Source organism: Antennarius striatus, chromosome 22 (genome assembly GCF_040054535.1).
Source record: "Antennarius striatus isolate MH-2024 chromosome 22, ASM4005453v1, whole genome shotgun sequence".
NCBI lineage: Eukaryota > Metazoa > Chordata > Actinopteri > Lophiiformes > Antennariidae > Antennarius > Antennarius striatus.
In genome coordinates, this window is record NC_090797.1 from 6671479 (window position 1) to 6694283 (window position 22805).

Sequence of the window (22805 nt, forward strand, 5' to 3'; positions counted from 1 at the left end):
TCTGACACAAGAGTTGGACAAACTGCCCCCCCCTCACAAAAATTAGCTGCTCATTACAGAGATCGGGACCTCTGTTTGTCGATCAGGCCAGGCGCCCACACACACAGACAGGTCTGTGGACAAACTTCACACCATTCCTTCTCAGGGCTTCAATGTTCTGCTGAAAAGAGCTGCGTTTGAGTTTGTTTGTTTGCCTGGAAGACATCTCAAAAAGTTTTCTAAAGGTTTTGTTGAAATTTTGTGTAGGGGTGAATTATAGGCCAAAAAATAGCAGATAAAACTTGGGGGTGGACCGGGAATGGATGTTAGATCACTTTTTCATTTTCTTAAAAATCACAAGTTTAACCTTTCTATAACATTTTGACAAAATAACGAAAACTGATAACGGTAATCAAAATAATAACACCCAGACATTAAGAACTTATGTTGTTCAATCACATGGTGCAACTGGGCCGAGTTGCACATGGAAACTACAAACTTTTCATCCATTCAGGTTTGCATGACGATGGCATGTTTTATAGTTTCTACAAGGCAGAAAAAAAACCCAATTAAAAAAATATTGATCCTAACAACAAAAGCATGACAACTACAAACGAAAACGTTGGCATGTATCAAAACTGAACTTCTATGTTTAGTGAGGTTGCAGGTTATGTTAGAAAATTACCCATGCTAGTACTGGGAGTCCATCCAGTTCCCCAGAGTGTCCGCTAATATTAGCAACTCTAGTCCGTTGGATGGTGAAAGAGAGAGAAAAGGATGCTTCAAGCGAAGAAAAAACATTGAAAAAGGCAATAAAGGCTAAAAATTTACACACACTAGCTCTCCAACGTTAATCCTACTACTAACGCTACTACTACTATGGATTTTGTGTGTGTGCTATGTAAATTGCTCTTGGCAGAGTCTTGCAGTGCTGTAACAGACGGTCAGACGTCCCATCATGCAGTGAAAACACCTCAGGAAACAGAGCATGGAGATCTAGGCTGAATGCTCCCACTGAGACGGGGTGGCTCATGACAGTTGGGACGTGCCTCGCTGTGGGTGTGTGTTCCAAAATGTGTTCGTCTGGTGCAGAGACACATCATCACACTGTGACGGGCACAGACAGATACAGAGAAGGACAGATCATTTGCACTTTTGGTCTTTCTTTTGGTCAATCTCTGTCAGCAGGTCTGCAGAAATGGCAAGAAAAAGAAAGGTCAAAAGAGCGTTACTGTCATATCGTATCCCTCTGTCGGACATACCTCACTCGCTACGTCTCTCTCTCCCTCTCTGTGAACAAGTGTTTGCTTGTCCTGATTTAAACAAAATCGTATGAAGCAACTAAAGGTACCCTTTTTTATTAAAGATAATTATGTATTATTTTGAATGGAATGGCCTGTCTCCCATAGCAACAGCATCATGACAAAGTTGAGTACTGTAGTAATTTTCTTCCACGCATTAGTTACAGTAGTACTTTGAGATACGAGTTGAACTTGTTCCATGACTGAACTCGTAAGTCAGACCACTCGTAACTCACACAAATCATCCATTCACCAACACGTGGGAAAGAATGAAATGCGATCCCAGCTGATGTCGTATCCATCCTCCAACTAGTGGTGGTGTCGGCTTGTATCTCGGATTTTCTTTTGTTTTGTCGAACAAAAACATTGACAAAGCGACGGCTCGTGTCTCAAAAAACTCCTGTTATGCAGCTCGTATCTCAAGGTTCTACTGTCTTTGGATGGATGGATGGATGGATGGATGGATGGATGGATGGATGGATGGATGGATGGATGGATGGATGGATGGATGGATGGATGGATGGATGGACATTTGATTTTGTAACAATATTGAGGATCAGGACACTCAAACTGCATACTGTCTTGTGCTCACCCAGATTTAAACTTTAGTTCTGGAAAAAGGAGATTAAGGATCTTGTTTTTAAATGTTTTTACTTTTTTTTATCTTTACCGTCTTTGTTCCGACAGAACCAACAAACTTAAAGATTAATGAGAAACAGTATCTTGCTGCATGAGGGATCAATTTTGCTATTATTCATCCACTTTCTACAAATTCAGGATATACTTCTTTAGTTTTTGATGTTCAGTTGAATGTTAACTACCTTAGCATGAAGAACGAAATGATTAGTAGCTTGGTCATGATTCAAAGATGTATGTACCAAAAACCTATATACAGTATAATAATATAGCCGAACCTTTCTGATTGACATGCTATTTCTTCAGTGTGTGCTACAGTAAAAACAACAAGTTGAACCATTTGTTTATATTTGAGTCATTGTGTGATTAAATCAAATTATCTCCAACTTTCCTTGAGCTTACAGGGAGTTCAGCTTTCAGATGGGTTGGAATGCAAGAAAAATAGTTTCTGGGTTATAAAGGAGTTCTTTATTCATTCCTGTATCATTAGCTGTAGCTAAAGAAGTCATTTTGTGTTGTCAAACAAAAATGATTCACAAATTTTGTTAAACCTTCTCACCCTTCATTTTATTTATGTTTCCACTTCTACTGAATTATTAATGCAGCAATTTAGGTCTTTTTCTTCTTTTTGAATACATTTGAATCGGCGCGCTACCAAAAATGTCTCATATTTTGCCTTCTTGAAACATTATTAAAACCTGCACAATAAATTCTGGAAAAGAAATATTGGCCTGCCCTTGGAAGCCCTTATTAAGGCGTCCCAGGCAGCTGCAGCTGCACAGAAATGCACTGGTTGCCTTAATCTCTAAGAAAATATTTTACAGCAATGACATTTCACATTATCAACTCAAAGTCAAACACAAATGTCAAAAGGAATTCCGCAGAACACACAAAGAGAGCGGGCTTATGTGTGAAGGAGATAAGGATAGACACATTTTCAGAGAAACTGGTTAAAATAAATTGTTAGATGGAAACCTGAACTGAAAAGAACCCGTTCATACAGAGGGTGAATGCACGTTTGTGCGTTTCTCTTGCTTTTCTGTGGTTGTATACAGCCCTGTCACACACTGTGGATTGTCTAAGGTTCACACACAGGGCGGCTGGAGGAAATATACAAACACCACTGTATGCAACATACTCTAAGAAATACACAACATACTTTAAGGAATCTATGTACAAATACAAGCAAACACTCTCTCATCTCCCATTTTGAGACTGTAATGAACGAATCACAGCCCAGAACCACAACAGCTGAGCACTTTGTTTTGGTCAAATGCTGATGAAATGCAGTAAATGTCATGGACATAAAAGAAACACACTGTAAAGCCATTCAAGCGAAGCAGGTCCTGAAAGCTTTTTCATGAGCAGCTCAGATGCTCCGGTTTCAGGAAGTAGGAGCATTTCCCTAAAAAAAACCCAACAACAACCTGTGACTGTATAAAGGATGTATTTGAACTTGTCCACTCAAACCATGTGCCTTTAATTCTTGTTGTCTATGTAGAAAATCTAGAAAACAATGCCATTAATCATTTAGAGTCTGGAGTGATCGCCTCTACCACAGCAGCGCCAACTAATGCACTTTCACTGGGACGAGGTCCAGTTCTGTGCATTTGGCAGCGAGGAAAGTTCCGTCTGCCAAAGTGTCAGATGAAGTCCTCCTCTGGTCCTGGTATCGCTTTAAGGGTGCTATTATTGGTTCTGGTGGTGCAAGCGCTTAAATGAGGGTTCAGACCTAGCAGTAATGCTAAAAAAAACTGTAATTTGGTTGAATTGGTTTGACTGATCGGGTAGTCAGTCCTTATAGTATTTATTTATTATTATTTACCATTTTTGTTTAAAGATATACTGTATATATAAAAAAAATAGACAAAGTTAGGATTTGTATTAAAAGAAAAGAAAAAAAAAAGTGTTAAAGACACAATTGTTCCAATTATTTTAGTGATGCTTGATAATAATAATACATTTTATTTAAAGGTGAGTGCTACAACAGTACAATCATTCTACCTATTTCATTGTTAGTTTGTTTATTGGAAGGGATCTGGATTAGGGGGTGAATCCAGATTCTCTATGTCCCTGACATTCCATGATGAGGTCTTTTTGTCTGTTTTTTGTCAGAAACTTCTTGATTGATTAGAAGAACCCAGTTGAGCAAGTTCCAGGGAAGACACCATCAGATTGTGGATGTCTCGGGGGGGGGGGGAAGCGCAGGATTAATGAATTAATTTCACTTAAAACTGCAAGTAAAGGCATTTTTTAATCTATTATACAAAAACTATTACACATTTTTATGAAACTTGGTGGAGGAGTGGGAATTGTCCTAAAAATTAAACAATTGGATATATTTTCACTTTCTTTAGCATTCTAAGACCACAGAGAGCTTACATCAATATGAACTGATTCAATACTTGGAAAAAATTACAACCATAACTTTTCTTTCTGTAATCAACATCAGTTTCCCTGCATCACTTACAAACAGGAAGGGAGCATTTCTGTACAATCTCAAACTTCTCATTAATGAGCTGTACACAATAATAAAAGGCACAAACTCCTTGAAGCAGAAGGGCAACGTGACAAAGCAGATTAGATAACGGGGCTGCCTACTAGTCCCAGCAGCTCACGCTCACATTGGGGGGGCATATTGACAAAATGTCAGACTCTTGTCGTCTTACACCTTTGAACAGGTCGTCTCCGAGTTGGTCCGGACTCACACATACACACACACACACTCCGAGCCAAATATAAGACAATACATTACAAAGCCTACACCGCTCCAAACAGTAGGATTTTCTATCATGTCAACAAAGATCCCCTCAATTTGAATTTAAATCCACTACATGGAGGAAAAGACAAAAATAGACTGATAGAGGAAAAAAGAGAAAGAATGAGCTGCAGAAGAGGCCTGGTAGAAAATCCATAGCCTGCCTGTTATCTGGACGATAATTGGTTTTCCCCCCTTACCCCCTCTCCACCTCCTCTCTCTCGCATCCTTCCTCTTCCTCTTCCCTCGCCTGCTTCCCCTATTGCTCTCCTCCACCCCTCCATCTCTCTTCCTCTCTACACACACGCCCACCAGTATGCACATTACCAAGACAGTAAAAAAAAAAAAAAAAGCCATGCAGGTAACAAAGAACGTAGCGGGAAGTGGCAGTAAATGCAGCATTTTCCAGATTTGCCATGTCTAATTTTGCCTTTCTGCACCTGAACGTCTCGCTGAACAAAGAGCTGATGGCACCGTGTTGAAGGCTTAGTGCCAGTTAATGCCCCTCGCTGTTCTACTCTACACAAAATGACAAACACAAACACCATCGCAAAGGCATTGCTCACGCACGCAGTCACACACACATGCATACATGATTAGCGTGAGGCGTGTAATCAGTGAATGGCCTGATTAGGGGGGTTACATTACAGCAAGAGACAAAGGGATTCATTTACTCATCCACTTAAAAAAAAAAAAAAGGAAATGATGGGTGTGGGGGTGAGGACAGAGGGGAGAGGCTGTAAAAAAAAAAAGATTTTTAGATTGTGTGGAAGTGCCAGAGTGACAGACGGGAATCAGACAGACACACACAGACGCTGGCAGAGACAGACAAAGAGGTGAAGATGGAAAATGAATGAAACAACAATAAAGAAATACCAGAGAGCAGACGGGCAAGAAAGAAAGGAAGATACCAGAGGACATGAGGAAAGACAGGCAGGCTTAGTCAGGATACCACACACACACACACACACACACACACACACACACACACACACACACACACACACACACACACACACACACACACACACACACACACACACACACACACACACAGAGTCATGCACACAAAGGGTTGGTGCGTAGGTTGAAGCCTGCAGGGGGGCTCTGCTGTATTCACTAGTTCAACATTCAGCAGTGCTAACTCAGCACAGCTCTGGCCTCTCCCATTATGTTCAGGAGTGAGTCAGACCCGGCAAGGAGGGCCCAGGAGACGGATGCCCCCCCCCCCCCCAATATGATTAACCTCCCAATATGATTAACTCAGATTTAACTCATCCTGCTGGCAAAAGTTAGCTACTTTAATGTCTTTAGTGACATTCTGGTGTGTTGTGGTAATAGCTGCTAATTTTAGCCACATATAAATTCACTTATTGAGAACCTGCAACCTTTAGCCCTTCAGCTGGTAAAGATTCATTCAAAACTTTGCACAACTGCTGAAGTCACAAAAGGTTATATATAACTTTTTTTTTTTTGCCACATCTACATAAAGACTCCCAAAAAAAAGGCTCTGAACAGCCTTAGCATAAGCATAAAACACCAAAAACCTGCTCTCTGTATCTGTAGACTTTAACCATTTAAATATTCAGGTGGGATCATACTTTTTACAAAACCCTATTCTTATGCAAATTATCTCTAGGCCTATATGTGCATCCTTTTTCTAAGATAGAGAGTATTGCTATCTGAAATACACCAAAACACTATTCGGACGAGACATGGACAAAGTGGTTGGGTTACGTTTAACAAAAATATTAAAAATATAGTCGATTGCACAGCTGGAAAGACGTATTAATCCTCATTGTACAGAAAAATATTGTTTTAATACGTCTTTGAATCTTTTTCAGGTCTGTATAATAGATGACAAACACTTCATCTCCGGGCGATGGAGGGAAGGAGGTGAAAAGGGGAGAAAAGAAAGAGAGAGGGTGACAGAGGTTGTGTAGAGGTTACATTTCTAATTTTCGGGCCGATCCCTCCAGGTTTTCAGGTGTGTCGAATATACAGCCTGGAGCTGCAGACACACAACACCAACACACCCACACCCACACCCACACCCACACCCACACCCACACACACACACACACACACACACACACGCTCCATCTCCCCTCCTCCACCTGAACATAAAAACACTCTTTCTTCCTGTGAGAATTTTTTTAAACATATTTTCCTGCCTCTTCTTTCATCTTTTTTTGCCATTTTTGTAAGATAGTTAAACTTCCGCTCCCTCTTTGACAGACTTTTTATATCAGTTTATATAAGGGTAAAAATGAAAGTCTAAAAAAATGAAACTTCTTTCCCCTAACCACCCTCTCCCTGTTTTCTTCCCCATTTCTCCAACCTCAGTCTAAAAAAAACGCATCACAGTCTAATCAAGGCTAAGAAAGCCTTTTTGGATGCCGTTTTCTTTTCCCGTCATTTAAATGAATCTCACAGTTAACCGTCATGCATAAAACAATCTGCTGGATAACTTATACCCAGCTGCTTCCCCTGCCTCGCCTCTTGTCTGGGTAAGTATTCTGAATCTGAGAGTAGGGGGGGAAATGAATCCTCGCTGAATGATATCTTCTCAGTTTTTCATTCATCAGTTTGTGGGATGATGAATATTTGATGTCCCTTTTAAAACGACTCATTCATCACATAGCCGGCATCGGGCAGGGGAAGCAAAGGATGAGGTTATGGTGAGGTGGTCTTATGGAGAGCGTCCAGCAATTGAGGCTCATTATGGAGAAGATGGAGCTGGCTGCTGATGGATTCAGAAGCGTACCACAGAAGAAGGGTGGATTGTGGTTGTGGTTGATGCTCTGCTTCACCTCAGAGTTATTGAGCTTTAAAGATTTTCAAATCCAGGAAGTAATACAGCTTTTTAAATTTGCAGGACAACCTCTCTGATACACTTTTCTGATGTGTAGCTGCACTCAACTGTAATGGATGGAGGTCAAATGAATACACATTGACAGATTTTGGAATTACCTACCTGTGGAAATTTATTTTTTAATGATTTTTTATCAGCCTCAGTCTGTCCTTATGTGCAGTATCAGTCTGTTGTTCCACCAATTTGGTTTAGACTGAAATATCTCATCAGCTATAGGACGTACATTGGTTAACAAATAGAAATAAAACATTTATGATCTCAAAGAATTAATCCTAAAGACTTTTGTCACCTTCCAACAGTTTCTCAAGAGAATTCCACTTATATTTTCAACAACAGCTGAAAAGTCAGCTAAAAGTAGACTCAACTCTGGGTCATTTGTGTTAAAGCCCATGATTGTTAGCAGAACATATGTGTTTTTATCATCACATTAAACCTTAAGCATTGGAACTACATCAGGAAAATATTTCAGTATTAATCAGCATAAGCTGAGTGTATATTTAACCTATTTTTTATGCATGGTAGATGTGGGCATTTCTCCTGATTAACAGGTCAAAAGCTGCAGAAACTGCTGTGCTTGTATTTTTGTCCCAGTGCTTAGTCAGTTCATTATAAAGTGTGTGACAGCGATGTCACAACACCATTAACAGGCCCTGAATCACTACATTACATGACAGCTCCACTTCCTCCCGCATCTACCTGTTAGCCATCATTCATTATAAGACATTGATTTGCAGCCTAATTGTACTAATAGTTAACCCTTTATCAGCTCTTTGTGGTTTCAAGGACAGATATACAGTAAAGGTGCATTAAAATAAAAATGCTGAATTCAATTTCTGTCAGTCACCACAGTGTGAGTTCCTCACATGGGCACTAGTGATGATAATGACCAAAAGCATCAAAACTACTGTTGTATTTTAGCTTGTGTTCATTTTTCTATTCTTTTTTCTTTTAAATCAGGAATAAAATAGAACAAGGACATTCTCCATTTGATTTGTGTTCCAATTTAGTGTTACTGAATGAAGACACCATGTGATTTTTCCTCTTGTGCCCATATTAGGTTGAATTTCGGAATTTTGATTAGCATCAAATTTGGTTCAAATGTTCAACATCCCCACAGGAAGAATTGTAATAACTCACTCGTTTTTCCATTCGGTACCTTCTCCTATTTGTTAAACGCTTTGATTTATTACTAAACACTCTAAACTAATGTTTCATTCATGCCACACTATTAAGACCATAATAAGCCAAGCGGGGAGAAATGTTCAGGTCGACGTTATTAGAAATTCCTGCATGATATTTCCCATAGTGAGGACAAAATGACAGAGCCAATGTCACCAGTGGCTGCAGAGCCTGAACCATTATGATACATACTGCTAACACTACTTGATCAGATGGAAGTTATATAACCATTTTCTTCACATATTTACATTCAAATATTGGATGTATGGTGCAATCGAGTGTATTCACTTGATCTTAACACAAGTTGTCTGAGTTGCAAATTTCACCATCTTCTGGAGTCCAAGCTTCCATGCAGGCCTGGATCTGACTGAAGAATGAAGCCTGTTCTTAACAGGAGCTCATACATGCATGAGCCGTGTGAGTTCTCTGCGGGGTAACATGTAATATATATGGCTGTCTGAATACATTACATCAATACATCCTCTTGATGCTGCATCTGTAGCCTGTGGCAGACAGATTATTCTTGAATGAGTGAACTGCTTCCGCAAGCGTGAGACAAACAGTGAGAGAAGGAGACACCAAGAGCCAATCAATTGGCATCAGTGAAGCCTGCTGGGAAATGTCTATCCCGTGGGAGCCTGTCAGCGCAAGGTTATTTACTTCGTGGTGGCTCTGCACACGCTCTCTCCATGTCAACATGGAGGAGAGGAGGCGATGGGGATCAATCACATGGGGAATTGAGAGGTCTGGGGGGGGGTTGACATGCACTCTGAGTTTTTGGCCCAATCACTCACACAGGTAGAGATTATTGGTGTCCACACACCTGCAGACAAATCATATGCGACACCCGTAAGCATCCGTGTGTCAGGAGGAAGCACGCACATTGGAATTTGCGTTTAATATTCATATGGGGTCTCTTTTTGACGGGCCAGGGAGGGGTTCAGCAGCACACTAATAAGAGGTCATTAGCAATGTGCTGGTGTGTGTGACAGAGACTGAGGGAGTGACGCATGATTGGGAAAACTCTATAATTGCAAAGACTAAAGATGAAAGTGTTTCTGGAGCTTTTTCTGTGATTGGTGCATTAAACCGCAACATAATATGGGAAAAATTGCTCTTTTTTACAATGTGGGTCCACATCTGTCGGTCTTGCATGCTGTCTCACATGTATATTTCATGTGTATGCCGGTGTGTGTGTGTGTGTGTGTGTGTGTGTGTGTGTGTGTGTGTGTGTGTGTGTGTGTGTGTGTGTGTGTGTGTGTGTGTGTGTGTGTGTGTGTGTGTGTGTGTGTGTGTGTGTGTGTGTGTGTGTGTGTGTGTGTGCGCATAGTGCTGCTGTGTATTCATGATTCATCTCTCTTTAATGTTCCTGCGATCGTTTGTCACGGCACCGGCTGGTTAAAAGGAGACAATGCAAAAACGGTGGGAAAGTCAAAGCGTGCACGAACAAAAGTATGTGGACGCCATTTCAACATCTCAAACCAGAATGGCTCAAAAAATGCGGTGATAATGGTTTGCGTTCTTCACTTAAGGTTTTCAACCAGATGGGTTGAGGGATTGATGGACTTGTCATTGTTGACATGTTGAAGCAGGAAAAGGCATTTCCCCAATCTGGAAACAGATAATTGTGTAAAACCCAAGTCACAAGACTTGGCTCACTGGGGATTTTCTGAATTCGGCCACAGTGGCTGTGATTTTCAGACATCTTGCTTCCTTTGTGTTGAACACCAAAGCTTTACTGATGATCCATTGTTGTCTGCTTTAAGATTTTCCTTACTTTTGAAAGGGATGGACCAAATAATGAAGAAATGACCCAGACAAGAAGTTTGTCTCTACAACATTGAGTCAATATTGAGATCCCAAAGACTTAGTCATTAAATGTCACCTTAGCTCAAGCTGGGATAAAAGTGGATAAAAGTGAAAGTTCGGGCCTTAAAAGGGGTGAAAAAGGAGTAATAAGGTGAAGAAGGAGCAAGAGCCATTAATTCAAATTCACGTTGAAGCAATTATCCGAAACTAAAATCAAATTCTTTCAGTAACAAGCTCTAAATTAACGTGTGTATTTTCTGGACCTTCTTGACCCCATTCTAAAAGCGAGGAGCCTGGTTCAAGTTTGGGTTCCAGGATCAAAGCACATGGTGCCAAGGATTTTAAGACGGATAAGAACCTATCGGGGAATTTGAAGTTCGAAAACGTTGCTAATTCGTCAAAACTTAATCCAACAAGTGTACATTTTGTTCACAGAGACTGTAAACAAGCACAGATTGTCACTGTAACTTTGACACTGAGGGAATTTTCTTGTAAAGCTTTTGGTGTTAAAATATTATCTCAGCTAATCCAGACAAGAAACTAGGCTGTGTGAATGAAATGCAAACTAAAGCGATAAAATAGAAAGACAACACATTTTGAAGATGTCCTCTAAGTTTTCAAGCAATTCTGCTCAGAGATGTTAAATCGTCAGGAGACAAAAATAAACTGTCTGTTGCAGTAAAACTTACAGATTTGTCATTTGTTCCTCTGTGGATGTGGAAATGTTTCACAAAAATATTCAACCAAAATGTATTTCAGTCCCATGAAACACCTCATCAGTAATCCCTCTAATGCCTTCAGCGCAGCTCTTGACCCAACCACATAATGACATAAGCATTTTTTAGCCCTCTTCTCTCTCTTATCTACTTCAAAAGCAGCGCTTCATTAACCACCGCCATCTATCAGAGAGCACGGACCCGGAGGAATGTGTGTGTGTGTCTCCAAAACACTTGCAGTGTTATGTGGGGTCAGCGACTTGTAGATTAGTGCGACAGGCTGGACGCCACACCTCTCCCTGCATGTTGCCCCTCTGTCTCCTCCACTCACAATGAATATATTTGCCTCTTCAGGTTTAGAAAAAAAAACACACACAACTGGAATAGAAAATGGAAGCGAGAGAGTTCTACTTAATCTGAAGCCAACAGAGGAAAATCATGTGAGAATTGAATTAACAAGAAATTCCCAGCAACACTCTCCTGGTAATGGATTTAGCACATTACCAGTTTGAATTATGCCTGACATTACGCGTTTGAGCAACGAGCCACAAAGGATGCGAGTATTTCCGAAGGTGTTTAAAAACCGCAGCGTGAATCGATTCCACGCGTCTTATCAGTTGAGAATAAAAATGGAAAACATTCAAGACATCAAGAAAACGTTCAGGGCGCGGCAGTGGCTAGAGTCGGTCGTCCAACGTTCCTAAGATCAGCGGTTCGATTCCCGCTCCCGCCCAAAAAAAACACCCGGAGTGTGAGCTGACAGTGGGAGGTGTCAGCTCACCTCCGGAGCACTGCCGAAGCGCCCTTGAGCAAGGCACCGTCCCCCTTTACAAGTTGCTCATTTGGGGCGCTCCACAAAGGGGCTGCCCGCCATTCTATCTCCCCCTGAATGCCTACAGGCCCCCTTATGTGTGTGTGTGTGTGTGTGTGTGTGTGTGTGTGTGTGTGTGTGTGTGTGTGTGTGTGTGTGTGTGTGTGTGTGTGTGTGTGTGTGTGTGTGTGTGTGTGTGTGTGTGTGTGTGTGTGTGTGTGTGTGGTTTCCAGTACCCTTAGAGTTTTTATTAAATTTATGCAAATTCAAATTAAGAATTCATACATTACCCAGTCGTCTATGTCTCCATGTGAAACATGTGCGTGATTGTTGCCATCATATAATGCTAAAATAGATTGGTATTAGTGTCAGATAAAGCTACCATTTAAATATACAGCACATATACTTCAAAAACAAAAAGTTACTCATTTAGTCAGGCCGGATGAGTGTAATCTAAAACAAATATTCCACAGTAAATTATAGTGGGATTCTCAAGTCAGTACTGTCCAAGTCTTTCCAGATCCACCTGACATACTTTATGTTTTCCATTTGGGTCCAACTTAGTGTGTTTTGGACTGTTTTAGCTCCTCACAGCCAGATAGACTCACTGAAGCATTTCCACATCTCTACTTCTTTACTTCAACTACACGTTTGTTTTAACATCGCTGCCAAGTCTAGATGTTCATTCAGACTCAGCAGCGTTTGACCCGCTGGACTGTTTTAGCTGCAAACGGTACAAAAGTCAGCTATTACTGGTAAGATTTATTGCACAGACGTTTAAACTGACAGATCTGAGAAATCACCAGGAATGCTATTTCTTTTTATTCCCTTGTTCTTGTTTATGCTGTTTAGGCTGAAAGTATAATTTACAGCTGAAAATACGGTTTTCACAACCATTCAAATTCTTTCTTTGTAGTGTTCTTGGTCCTTAGGATGGAGGTCAGGTATCACCCAATGGTGATCTAAATGGGAGTAAAAAGAGGTACATACGGAGTACAAGGCTCTTGTGGAGGTGAGCTCCGTTACAGAATTGTTTAGAAAAAGGAAGATGTGCCACAGTGGGATTAAAATTAACACTATCTTAGATTATATGAGTTTTAAAACACAGCGTCCACATTGTAATGGTTATAACATTATATAATATTGTCAGCTACGTATTTATGTTTCTGTGCTGTAAAAAGGCGTTTTAGCATAGATGCTACTTCATCACTCTGTCACCAGATGACTAAAGCTAAGTAAATGCTAATGTAGGGCAGTAATGAATGCTCAAAAAATACCCAACAGTTATGTGTCATTTCCTTTATTTCCTGGTCCATCTTTGGGATTATATTGCACCACTCAGGGGTCAAAGTTCACTCACATTTTTATTCACCCATTCATCACTCCTGCTCCTGCTGCGACTCACCCAGTGCTAATAAATCTCAGGTTGTTGCAGGTTATAGGGCAAAGCAGTTCTGAGAAGAGGTGCAGATTCCTCGAATTCTCCATTTGCCATCGTCAGCCAACACCGACATCGCACCGAGAGGCACGATGGGTAAAAGATGTTCTCACATGGCGATAGCAGATGCAGTATAGAGAGAGAGAGAGAGAGAGAGAGAGAGAGAGAGAGAGAGAGAGAGAGAGAGAGAGAGAGAGAGAGAGAGAGAGAGAGGCAGTGTTCCAAAGGTTTGGAGAGGAGGGAATGATAGAGCAACAGTATAGAGGCTGAGGAGGAGAGGAGCAGTGGGAGAAGGAGAGGTTGTGGAGTGAAGTGAGTGATGGCAGAGGAAGCCAGAGAGATATATTGAAGGAGAATTCAGGGCACCAGATGGAGGGACAGAGACGGAGATCTGAAACCAACAATGAAGATTTGGAGGGACGAACAAAGAGTGACAGAAGCTTAGAGCGTGTGTGTGTGTGTGTGTGTGTGTGTGTGTGTGTGTGTGTGTGTGTGTGTGTGTGTGTGTGTGTGTGTGTGTGTGTGTGTGTGTGTGTGTGTGTGTGTGTGTGTGTGTGTGTGTGTGTGTGTGTGTGTGTGTGTGTGTGTGTGTGTGTGTGTGTGTGTGTTTGTGTGTCTTTCTTTTGTGAGTATGGAAGTCTCAATTTCTTGGCAGGATGCTACTGCAGAGTTTGGCTCAGGCCCTAATGGAGATGTAAGAAGCTTCTGAGTTTGATCACACACACACACACACACGCACGCACGCACGCACGCACACACGCACGCACACACACACACACACACACACACACACACACACACAAACCTCATCCCCTCTCACTCAGTGTGGCTCCAGACAAACCCAATCCACCAGTGCTGTCAAACAGGATAACCAAATATTCTCTGGACTCCAGCTGCTTGATAATTAATCCGTAGAAAAAGCTGCAAAATCCACGTGAATTTAAATCAAAGAAAATATCATTTGTAGTTCAAACACCGTGTTGTAGTAATTTTGGTGCCTTTCAGTTCATTTTGAGGTCTTTTCTGAGCTGATGTCATGTAAACCTTACTTAAACTAGGGGTCAGCTATGAGATCCTAAAAGCCACATCATGAAATCTGAGACATTCAACGTCATAATAGACAATATGAATGTTCTCCAAACCTCAAAGAAATGTAGTTTACGATCATGAATGACAAAAAAAACATCAAATTGTCCCATTTCAGATGCTAGAAGAAGAGGAATGGTGGAATTTCTGCTTTAAAAACGCATTCTGGACACATTCATATCAACCACGCATTCTGTGTGTGTGTGTGTGTGTGTGTGTGTGTGTGTGTGTGTGTGTGTGTGTGTGTGTGTGTGTGCGTGCATGCGTGCGTGCGTGTGTGTGTGTGACTTGAATTCTCCACGGTTAACCTTTGACCCAGTTCAGATGTCCTGCACCACATGGAGCTCTAGTATCTGCTCTCGCTCCCAGGGCTCCTCTGTGAACACGAGCAGTTGTTGTATATGGACAGCGGTTGTCTCAAACACACAGACACACACACACACACAACACACACACACACACACACACACACACACACCCGGACGCGCAAAGACGGCTGTTGAATTTGGCTTTGCTCTCCAAAAACAAAAAAAATTTATCGAGAAAAATGGCTTTGCCGGTGGGTTTTTTTATACTTCTTCTATTCATCCTTATTTGACGACAATGAAAATAATTACTCCACCACACACACACACAGACACAGACACACACACACACACACACACACACACACACACACAGCCATCCCATGCTGTGAACTACAAAGACAAAGCGCTGCTTAAAGAGGCCAACACAAGCAGGGGAAGACATCAGAAAATAAACATCAGGGGACACCGACAGGGCTTCCCCCTCCACATTACTGAGAGTGTGTGAGAGCGAGGGAGGATCAGTCGCTGTCGGCTACATCGTGACTCATTCTGCTCGAGTATCAGCTTCCACTGTCCATCACCTCATCAGTCAGGATGTTGCCACACACAGCACAAGAGTTGATCCTCATTTCCTAAGGAATGACGTGAGTGATCGAAGATGGTCATCATTAATAACGCAAAAATCCTGTCAAATCTGTAGACATATATATATATATATATATATATATATATATATATATATATATATATATACAGTATATTAATTATACTAATTTCTACTATTTCTAATAGTCTCGTTTTGAGGCTACCGCCCTGTGAAGAACAGTGGCAGGTCTCTTTATGTGTCACAGGAGATATTTTATCAAGTAATATTTTCCTGCACTGACCTTTCCTTAAGCTCTTCCTGTTCAGTTTGGGATTATTTTGCACTTTTCAGATCCTCAGGGATCATGCCTAACTTTATTGCAATAATATGGTGTCAGAGATAAGGTGGTAGCAGGAGCAGCAGGAAGAGAGATGGACTCCAGTCCACCAGGTTTATATGTGATTACAGCGTGATTGTTAACTTTACAACTCCTCTAGATTAAAGAAGGCTAAGAGACACAAATGAATTACTCCAAACACCACATAATGCAATGCATTATGGTCTTTAAACACTTGCCTGTGCTTTAAACACTTGTCTGTACTTGCCCGTACTTTTAAGGAAGTTGCGTTTAAACAGGTGTCTTTTTGTTGTTTTGTTTGTTAATCCTTCAACAAGATTACAAAAAGGAGCACTTGATGGATTCAGACAGTGCGTGCCGCAAGCAAGAAGGAATTCCATTATGAAATTTTATTCCCTTACTGAGCGTTTTTTTTTGTGAGTTATACTACTTGATAGATTTGCATGAAACTTGGCAGAAGTGCGGTTGCATGTGCAAAAAAGGGAGAACCGTTGAATTTCAGATTAGATCCGGATGAAGAACTGAACGTGGACACATAAGGTTTGGTTCATAATCATGATGTCAAGGTTTGGTTACTTACAAAGGAGCATTGGGCTTTGGAGGAAATGCCAAAAAAGAGGCGAAACACACAATAAAGATGCTTAAAGATGCATTTGATAGATTTATCACCGCAATACTGTTAAAACACATTAGTACGAGTCTTTTGTGCATGAGAAATATTTTCCACAAATGAGCAACACGTACTGATGACAACGTGTCTGAGAACTTCCCAGCACAGAAACCTTTGAACGCACAGTCATCATGTTCAGCGCAGGTCATCTACAACAGAATACAACTCCACTCAATGAGATCATCCAGTATTGATTTCCAAATGTACGTGTGTGTGTGTGTGTGTGTGTGTGTGTGTGTGTGTGTGTGTGTGTGTGTGTGTGTGTGTGTGTGTGTATGTGTGTTCTCTACTATTCACCCCAAAGCATTACTACCAGATGATCGGCTTCCCTGCATACCGTACTTATGCTTGTGTGTGTGTGTGTGTCTGTGTGTGTGTGTGTGTGTGTGTGTGTGTGTGTGTGTGTGTGTGTGTGTGTGTGTGTGTGTGTGTGTGTGTGTGTGTGTGTGTGTGTGTGTGTGTGTGTGTGTACAGTATGTGTGCTCATTTCCCACTTGGCAGTTTGACGCAACTCCTTCAGTGAAATAAGACAAACCTCATGACTTAGGAATGCTGCGAAAAGCTCGGAGGCCTTCAGACAGGGAAGTATGCATTGATTCCCGGCGATCGCTACCATTAGCCTGTACACACGGCTCGACTGTGACCTCAAATACTTCCCCTTTAGGATGTTTGAACACACACAAACAGATGTGCGGAGATTACTTTACAGATGTCTCCTCGAGAGTCAAGAGTCTCGACTCAATAAAAGTCGAGTAGCAAACGAAGCTCAAAGACAGTAAAATTAAGTGGGAACCTGGTTTTTCTGCCCACATCGCCTTTATCTGACCACAACTACTCTTCATTGGGTTTTGGATTATTCCAGTATTTTCAATAAATTCAGTAAATAATTTGTCAAGCACTGTAAAATACACTGTAAAAAAAGAGTGTTTTCACCAGGATGCATAAACATTGGCGGCAAAGAGAAGGGTCTTCATTCATCGCTCGTCCACCGGTGGGACTACAGACGTTTATACGTGATTAATGGACAATCCTTTAGGTGTCAATACATTTCTAGCAGTAGCATTGTACTTTTACATATATGTGAGTGCAATAATGATCAAAACATCCCTGTCACTTCCTGTTTGGTGAAGCCTCTGATCAGCTCAGACTCCGCTCCGGAATTGAGGCAGAATTAAACCCTTAAATCCGTCTTTACCCTGATTCAATCCAACTTGTGGTGTTTAAGACCCCGTGTGAATCCCCCCAGCATCCAGTTTATGAAGCCTCGGCATTGTGTGCAGGACGTTGGCAACGCCCCCCCCCCTCCACGTCACCTCCGCCCACACTGGAGTCAAGGGCCCGAGGCAGGACCCCTGCTCCTTCAGTACGCCCCCAACCTTTGAACTGGCGATCACCTGACTCAACCTCGGCCTCGGCAGGAAGAGGGCGAGGCTGGAGGGGCGGGGCGGAGGGAGACAATAATAACCACAGCAGTTGTTCTCGCAGCCGGATTGAAGCCTTTGAGGTTTTGGCTTTGGAAAAATGAAGAGAGCTTCAAATAAGTTGTTGATTCTCCCGTGCAACAACTTGGGCGGGGGGGGGGGTGTCCTCAGGTTAGAAAAACAACTGTCAGAGGTATTCATCTCTGACTAGAAGATTTATGAGGGTGATGTAACACGACAACCTTTTAGAAACCATCAAATTCTGATGTTGGATAAAACTAATAGGAAAACAAACTTTTATTTATTTATCATCTTATCCTCTTTTTGTAACTTTTGCTTTCGTGGGTCACGGGGGTTGCTGGAGCCGATCCCAGCAGACTTGCGGGCAGAAACGGAGGCACAACACTGGTGCACCGCTGAGCCACACAAAAAACAAACAACCACTCATACACACAGTCACACTTTATAGCAATTTGGAACAATCAATTTGCCTGAAGTGCATGTTTTTGGAGGTGAGAGGAAGCTGAAAACGCTGCCCCGAAAACAAAACTTGATTTTTCCGTGTTAGCACTGCCAGAGGTCACAGGTCCAAGGTGAAGAGGTGGAAGTAATCAAATAACGTGCCGCCTGTTTGCCTGACAACATAAACAAGAAACAAAGGAGCCTCTTCAGCAAATGGCTGTTGGTTGATTGTGTTTTGCAAAGAGACACATGATTGTAGAGCTGCTCTGTACGACAGGCCTCTCCAGGATCACGTCCACGCCACAAAATCGGATCAATCTGAAAATATTCCCATCAACACACGAAATACCAAGAGCGACTACGTATACATGAAGACTGGAGCATATGGTGGGGTTTTTCTGACTTCTTTGCAAGTGAATTCTAACGTGGAATAAAGCGTGAAGACACTTTGGGTCAAAGTAGCGTCATTAAAAATGCCTCCTGTTCAAGAGATCAACATTTTGACAGCTGTCAGAGGGGAAGCTGCAGGTACGGTTCATTGTGTTTGTGCACAGAGAGCATCCTGGGAGGACGGGGAAACACAAACCCGTAGTCATATATTGATATATTCTGACAGAGATTCAGTATGTGCATTATGTGTATTTGGCATGGAGCCTGCAGCTGTCATCTATCTTCAAGTGAGCACACGCTCTGCTCTCTGGACTTTGCATGACAGGCTTCCTTTATTTCTCAACCTTTTGTGATGCAGCATGTTTGCAAAACCTCCAAAAACCTGGTTTTACCTACTTCATGTATGCTGCAGCTGGGAGTGAAACTAACCCCAGCTCCTCGGCTCATTTCTAGTGCACTGACCTGTGATCCAGTGAAATTATACCTAATTTTTGCAGCAATGGGGAACCACCCCAGGAACCCCCCTACAGCACCCGAGGAGGAGGAGGGGTGGGGGGGGGGTCCCCTGACGACAGAGATCAACGAGCATGAGATGCTTCTTACCTCAGTAGGTTGGGCAGAGGAATGGAACCGGAGCTCGATCCCAGTATCCCCTTCTTCCCACTCAACAGTTTCTCCACCAGAGCCACATTCCCAGTCCGGGCAGCTTCCAGCAGCTCCTGCTCCTTCCCCATCCCGGACACAAGTTTACAACGACAGAGGGATGAAAATCCAACAGATCTCCCATATATCCTCCTCCTCCCCCCCTCCAACCCCTGTCCCTCACTGCTTGGTGTGGGAAAGCATCCGAAGGGATTCCTCTCACTGCATGCTGCTGCTGCTGCTGCTGCTGCTGCTGCTGCTGCTGCACCGCGATCCGGGTGCTATTGATGCTGCAGAACAGGGTTGCTCCCCCCCCCTCCTCCTCCACCTCTTCCTCCTCTTCCTCCCCCCGGTGCCTTCAGTCCATTCACACGCACGGTTCCGTTATCTCCCTCTCGTGTCAGGCTGCCGACACGCACGGCTCGTAATGTCGGTGCACACAAGCGGCGTGAAGTAAAGAGTAAAGCTGGTTTGAAAAGAGAAACCTACAAACTCCGTTTGTGACGTCAGAACCCCCGCTCAGGTCCAAAGAGCCGCGCTAGGATCACCCCCTGCCCCGCAGAACCTTCACACCTCTGCCCCGAACCTACCGCACTGGCCGGTGTCTGTCGGCGGAGGAGCAGGAGACACACACGTCAAGGTACCTGGGATGAAAGCACACACTTCCTGTTAAGGTTTTTCAAAATAAAGTATCCACACGCGTTTGTAGGGTGATCTTTTCTCAGTTCATTTAGGTTGAAATTAATATGAAGAGTAATGTCGCAAAGTAAAACAAAAACCAATGCAGTTGCATACTGCAATATCCTGTGACACCCTTGAATTCAAAATTTTACCCTGACCTACTTGCATAGGTCAAAGTTCAAAGATAGTACTCTGACCTACTTTCATATATCAAAGCAGCTTTGATCTACGGTCTTACTCACACTGGCCTTCTCTCTCGTCTTTCTATCTTATCCGGTTCCTGAGTGTACAAAAGTTAAAATTTCACCTTGACCTAATTTTCTCAAGGTCAAGGTCATTATTTCATTTCATCCCCTTTGCCGCCTGAGTATTGTGCTTTTTGTTTGAACTTTCTATCTGCAGTGGTTACGAAGATATGTGGTGGACTAACTAACGGACGAACATACAAAACACTGACAATTACAAAACATCACCGCTTTGAAGCAGGAAGTAAAAAACATTCTACTAAAGTTTAGAGCCTGTTGTAAAAATTAAGATTAAAGATTAAGAATAAGAAGATTTATTTGTCATCATACAGATGGTACAATGAAATCCAAAGGTTAGATGGAGAGTTGGTCCTGAGGAACGGACAGTTTGTTCTCAAATGTAAGAAATAAAATGTAAAAGTTGTCTGAAAAATAAATGCTTCTGTAAATCATAGAATACTTAATCTTGAATAGTAACAAACAGCATGATTCCAATTGCACCAATAGCATATGTTGGTGGTGAAACTTCAACTCAATTCAATTCAAAAACTTTCTTTATCCCCAAGGGGCAATTGAAGTTGCATAAAACTCGGCAGGAAAAAAGTGAAAAGGTTGTAAGCGCTCACCATTCCACAATAGTGCATCTACAGCAGTGTTCACTTTCACATTCCAAATACAGTAGCTTAAACTTCAAAGGGGATTGGCTTCTTTTTTTTTAATTTAAAAAAAATATCTGTCTATACACAACAAATAAGTGTGAAATGACTGAGACAGGACGGGCCTAAGGACCGGTAAACGTATCCTCTGCGGAGACAACATCCATGGTTTGAAAAATACATAAAAGTATGAGGTCTTTGATAGAGGACATTTGAAACAGATGATCTATTTTCATACAAAAAAGGTGACCCTTATGCAGCATGAGCATCCTCAGACTCACCAGCATCTCCAGCTGCGTCAATCTGAAGGATAGACAGCCAGTTAACAGGGTGATATCATCCAGAAGCAGTTCCAGTCCATGAGGAGGAGTAGACAAAGTAGTAACTGTGGAAAATCTTCTATATTTCAGTTTTGTCACCAAAGAATGGTGCTTTTTTTTTACTGTTTTAATCAAGCCAGTCATTAAAATTTTGACAAAATATGAACTGTCATGCAAAGTGGGCTGGCATATTAACATTTGAACACGCTGCTGCTTTTTAAAACTCCTCGAGAGCATACTCTTATTTTGAAATCCACTATTTCCGTGTTATTCTGCCTGGCTTGACTCGCAGGGTGTGGAAGAAGATGCCACAGCAGTAACAAGAGGCAATGCCTTTGTTGGTCTCTTTAAAAAGTAACACACAAACCCACCAGCTGCGCCAGTTGTTACCACCTTCAATCCATTCACTTATTCTATTAAACGCACGCATGCGCAGTAACCTTCCACGCCGGCGTAGTCCCCTCACAATCGTCCCCGCTGCAGCTGAATAGAAACAGGTGAGACCCGAAAATAGCTTGTCTGTCGTTTCACAACGGGCTTTGTATGAATGGAGAATGAATATAGAAGATGCTTTTATTTTTGTAATGTACTCTGATGCGTTCACTGACAGTCTGGCAGGAGGAAACGCCCCCTCCTCTTCGTCGCCGGTGCATGCCGCGACCTGCCTCACCTGCTCGCTGCTCACCTACAGGTGAACGTTCAGCCGTGGACATGATTCTTAAGTCACAGCCAACTAATATTGTAATTTTTGACACATGTGTTTATTATTTCCTTATTCATCATTTTAACGTCTGATTGAAGCAAGGTTTGAAAATAAAATATTTCATGGCTTATGTCAGTCAGTGAATCAGTGGGAGGGGGAAATGTTTGTGTATTGCTGTTCACCATCAGGCATTTACTGTTATTTCAGAAAATAGAAGCGTTATGAAACGTCACCATGATAATCCAGTCATCATAAGACTATTAATATTTAATAAAGTTAATGTTTGGATCAATCAAACTAGACACCAGAGGGTTTATGAATAGAGCGACACAAACATCAGATTGATGAGCTGACTTGTTAATTAGTTTTAAAGAATTAGTCAGTAGTTTACCTTCTGTCGTGTTGAAACGTATTTACTCTAATTTATTAAATGGATACAACACATCAGAGTAATGGTTAAAAAATATCCTTCGAGCCGGATTTGAACCAGCGACCTAAGGATGTCTGATGGAGCCGCTACAGTCCTCCGCTCTACCAACTGAGCTATCGAAGGGTGTAATTTCAAAATAGATTTTCTTTCATTTATATAGACTACATATCTAAAGACTTGTTACGGCATTGATGTCGGTCTTAGCAAGAGTCGTTGGCCTTCTTCAGCAGATTTCATAAACGTTGTGACTTATGTGGAGGGACTCGGGGTCCCCCGGGGCTTTATTTCGAGCATGGCCCCGGCTGGAGGGACCCAGCCTGATGCATCAGGTTGTATCAGATTTTA

At 42.0% G+C, this 22805-nt stretch overlaps 1 protein-coding gene and 1 non-coding gene across 4 annotated transcripts in view; both read right to left on the reverse strand.

The window, feature by feature from the left end:
- The window catches only part of anks1b (ankyrin repeat and sterile alpha motif domain containing 1B), a 175281-nt gene extending 155258 nt beyond the window's left edge, over positions 1-20023 (reverse strand). For all 3 annotated transcript variants that reach the window (XM_068306593.1, XM_068306592.1, XM_068306591.1), the window contains exon 1: positions 19387-20023. In XM_068306593.1, the coding sequence (XP_068162694.1) occupies positions 19387-19517 (131 nt within the window). In that variant the 5' untranslated portion in view covers positions 19518-20023. The remainder of the gene's footprint in view (positions 1-19386) is intronic.
- A 2473-nt stretch (positions 20024-22496) lies between these two features.
- Positions 22497-22583, reverse strand: trnay-gua (transfer RNA tyrosine (anticodon GUA)). Its single transcript is given in 2 exon segments — positions 22497-22532; positions 22547-22583. It is a non-coding gene; the product is annotated as a tRNA-Tyr (tRNA).
- Between the last annotated feature and the right edge of the window lie 222 nt (positions 22584-22805).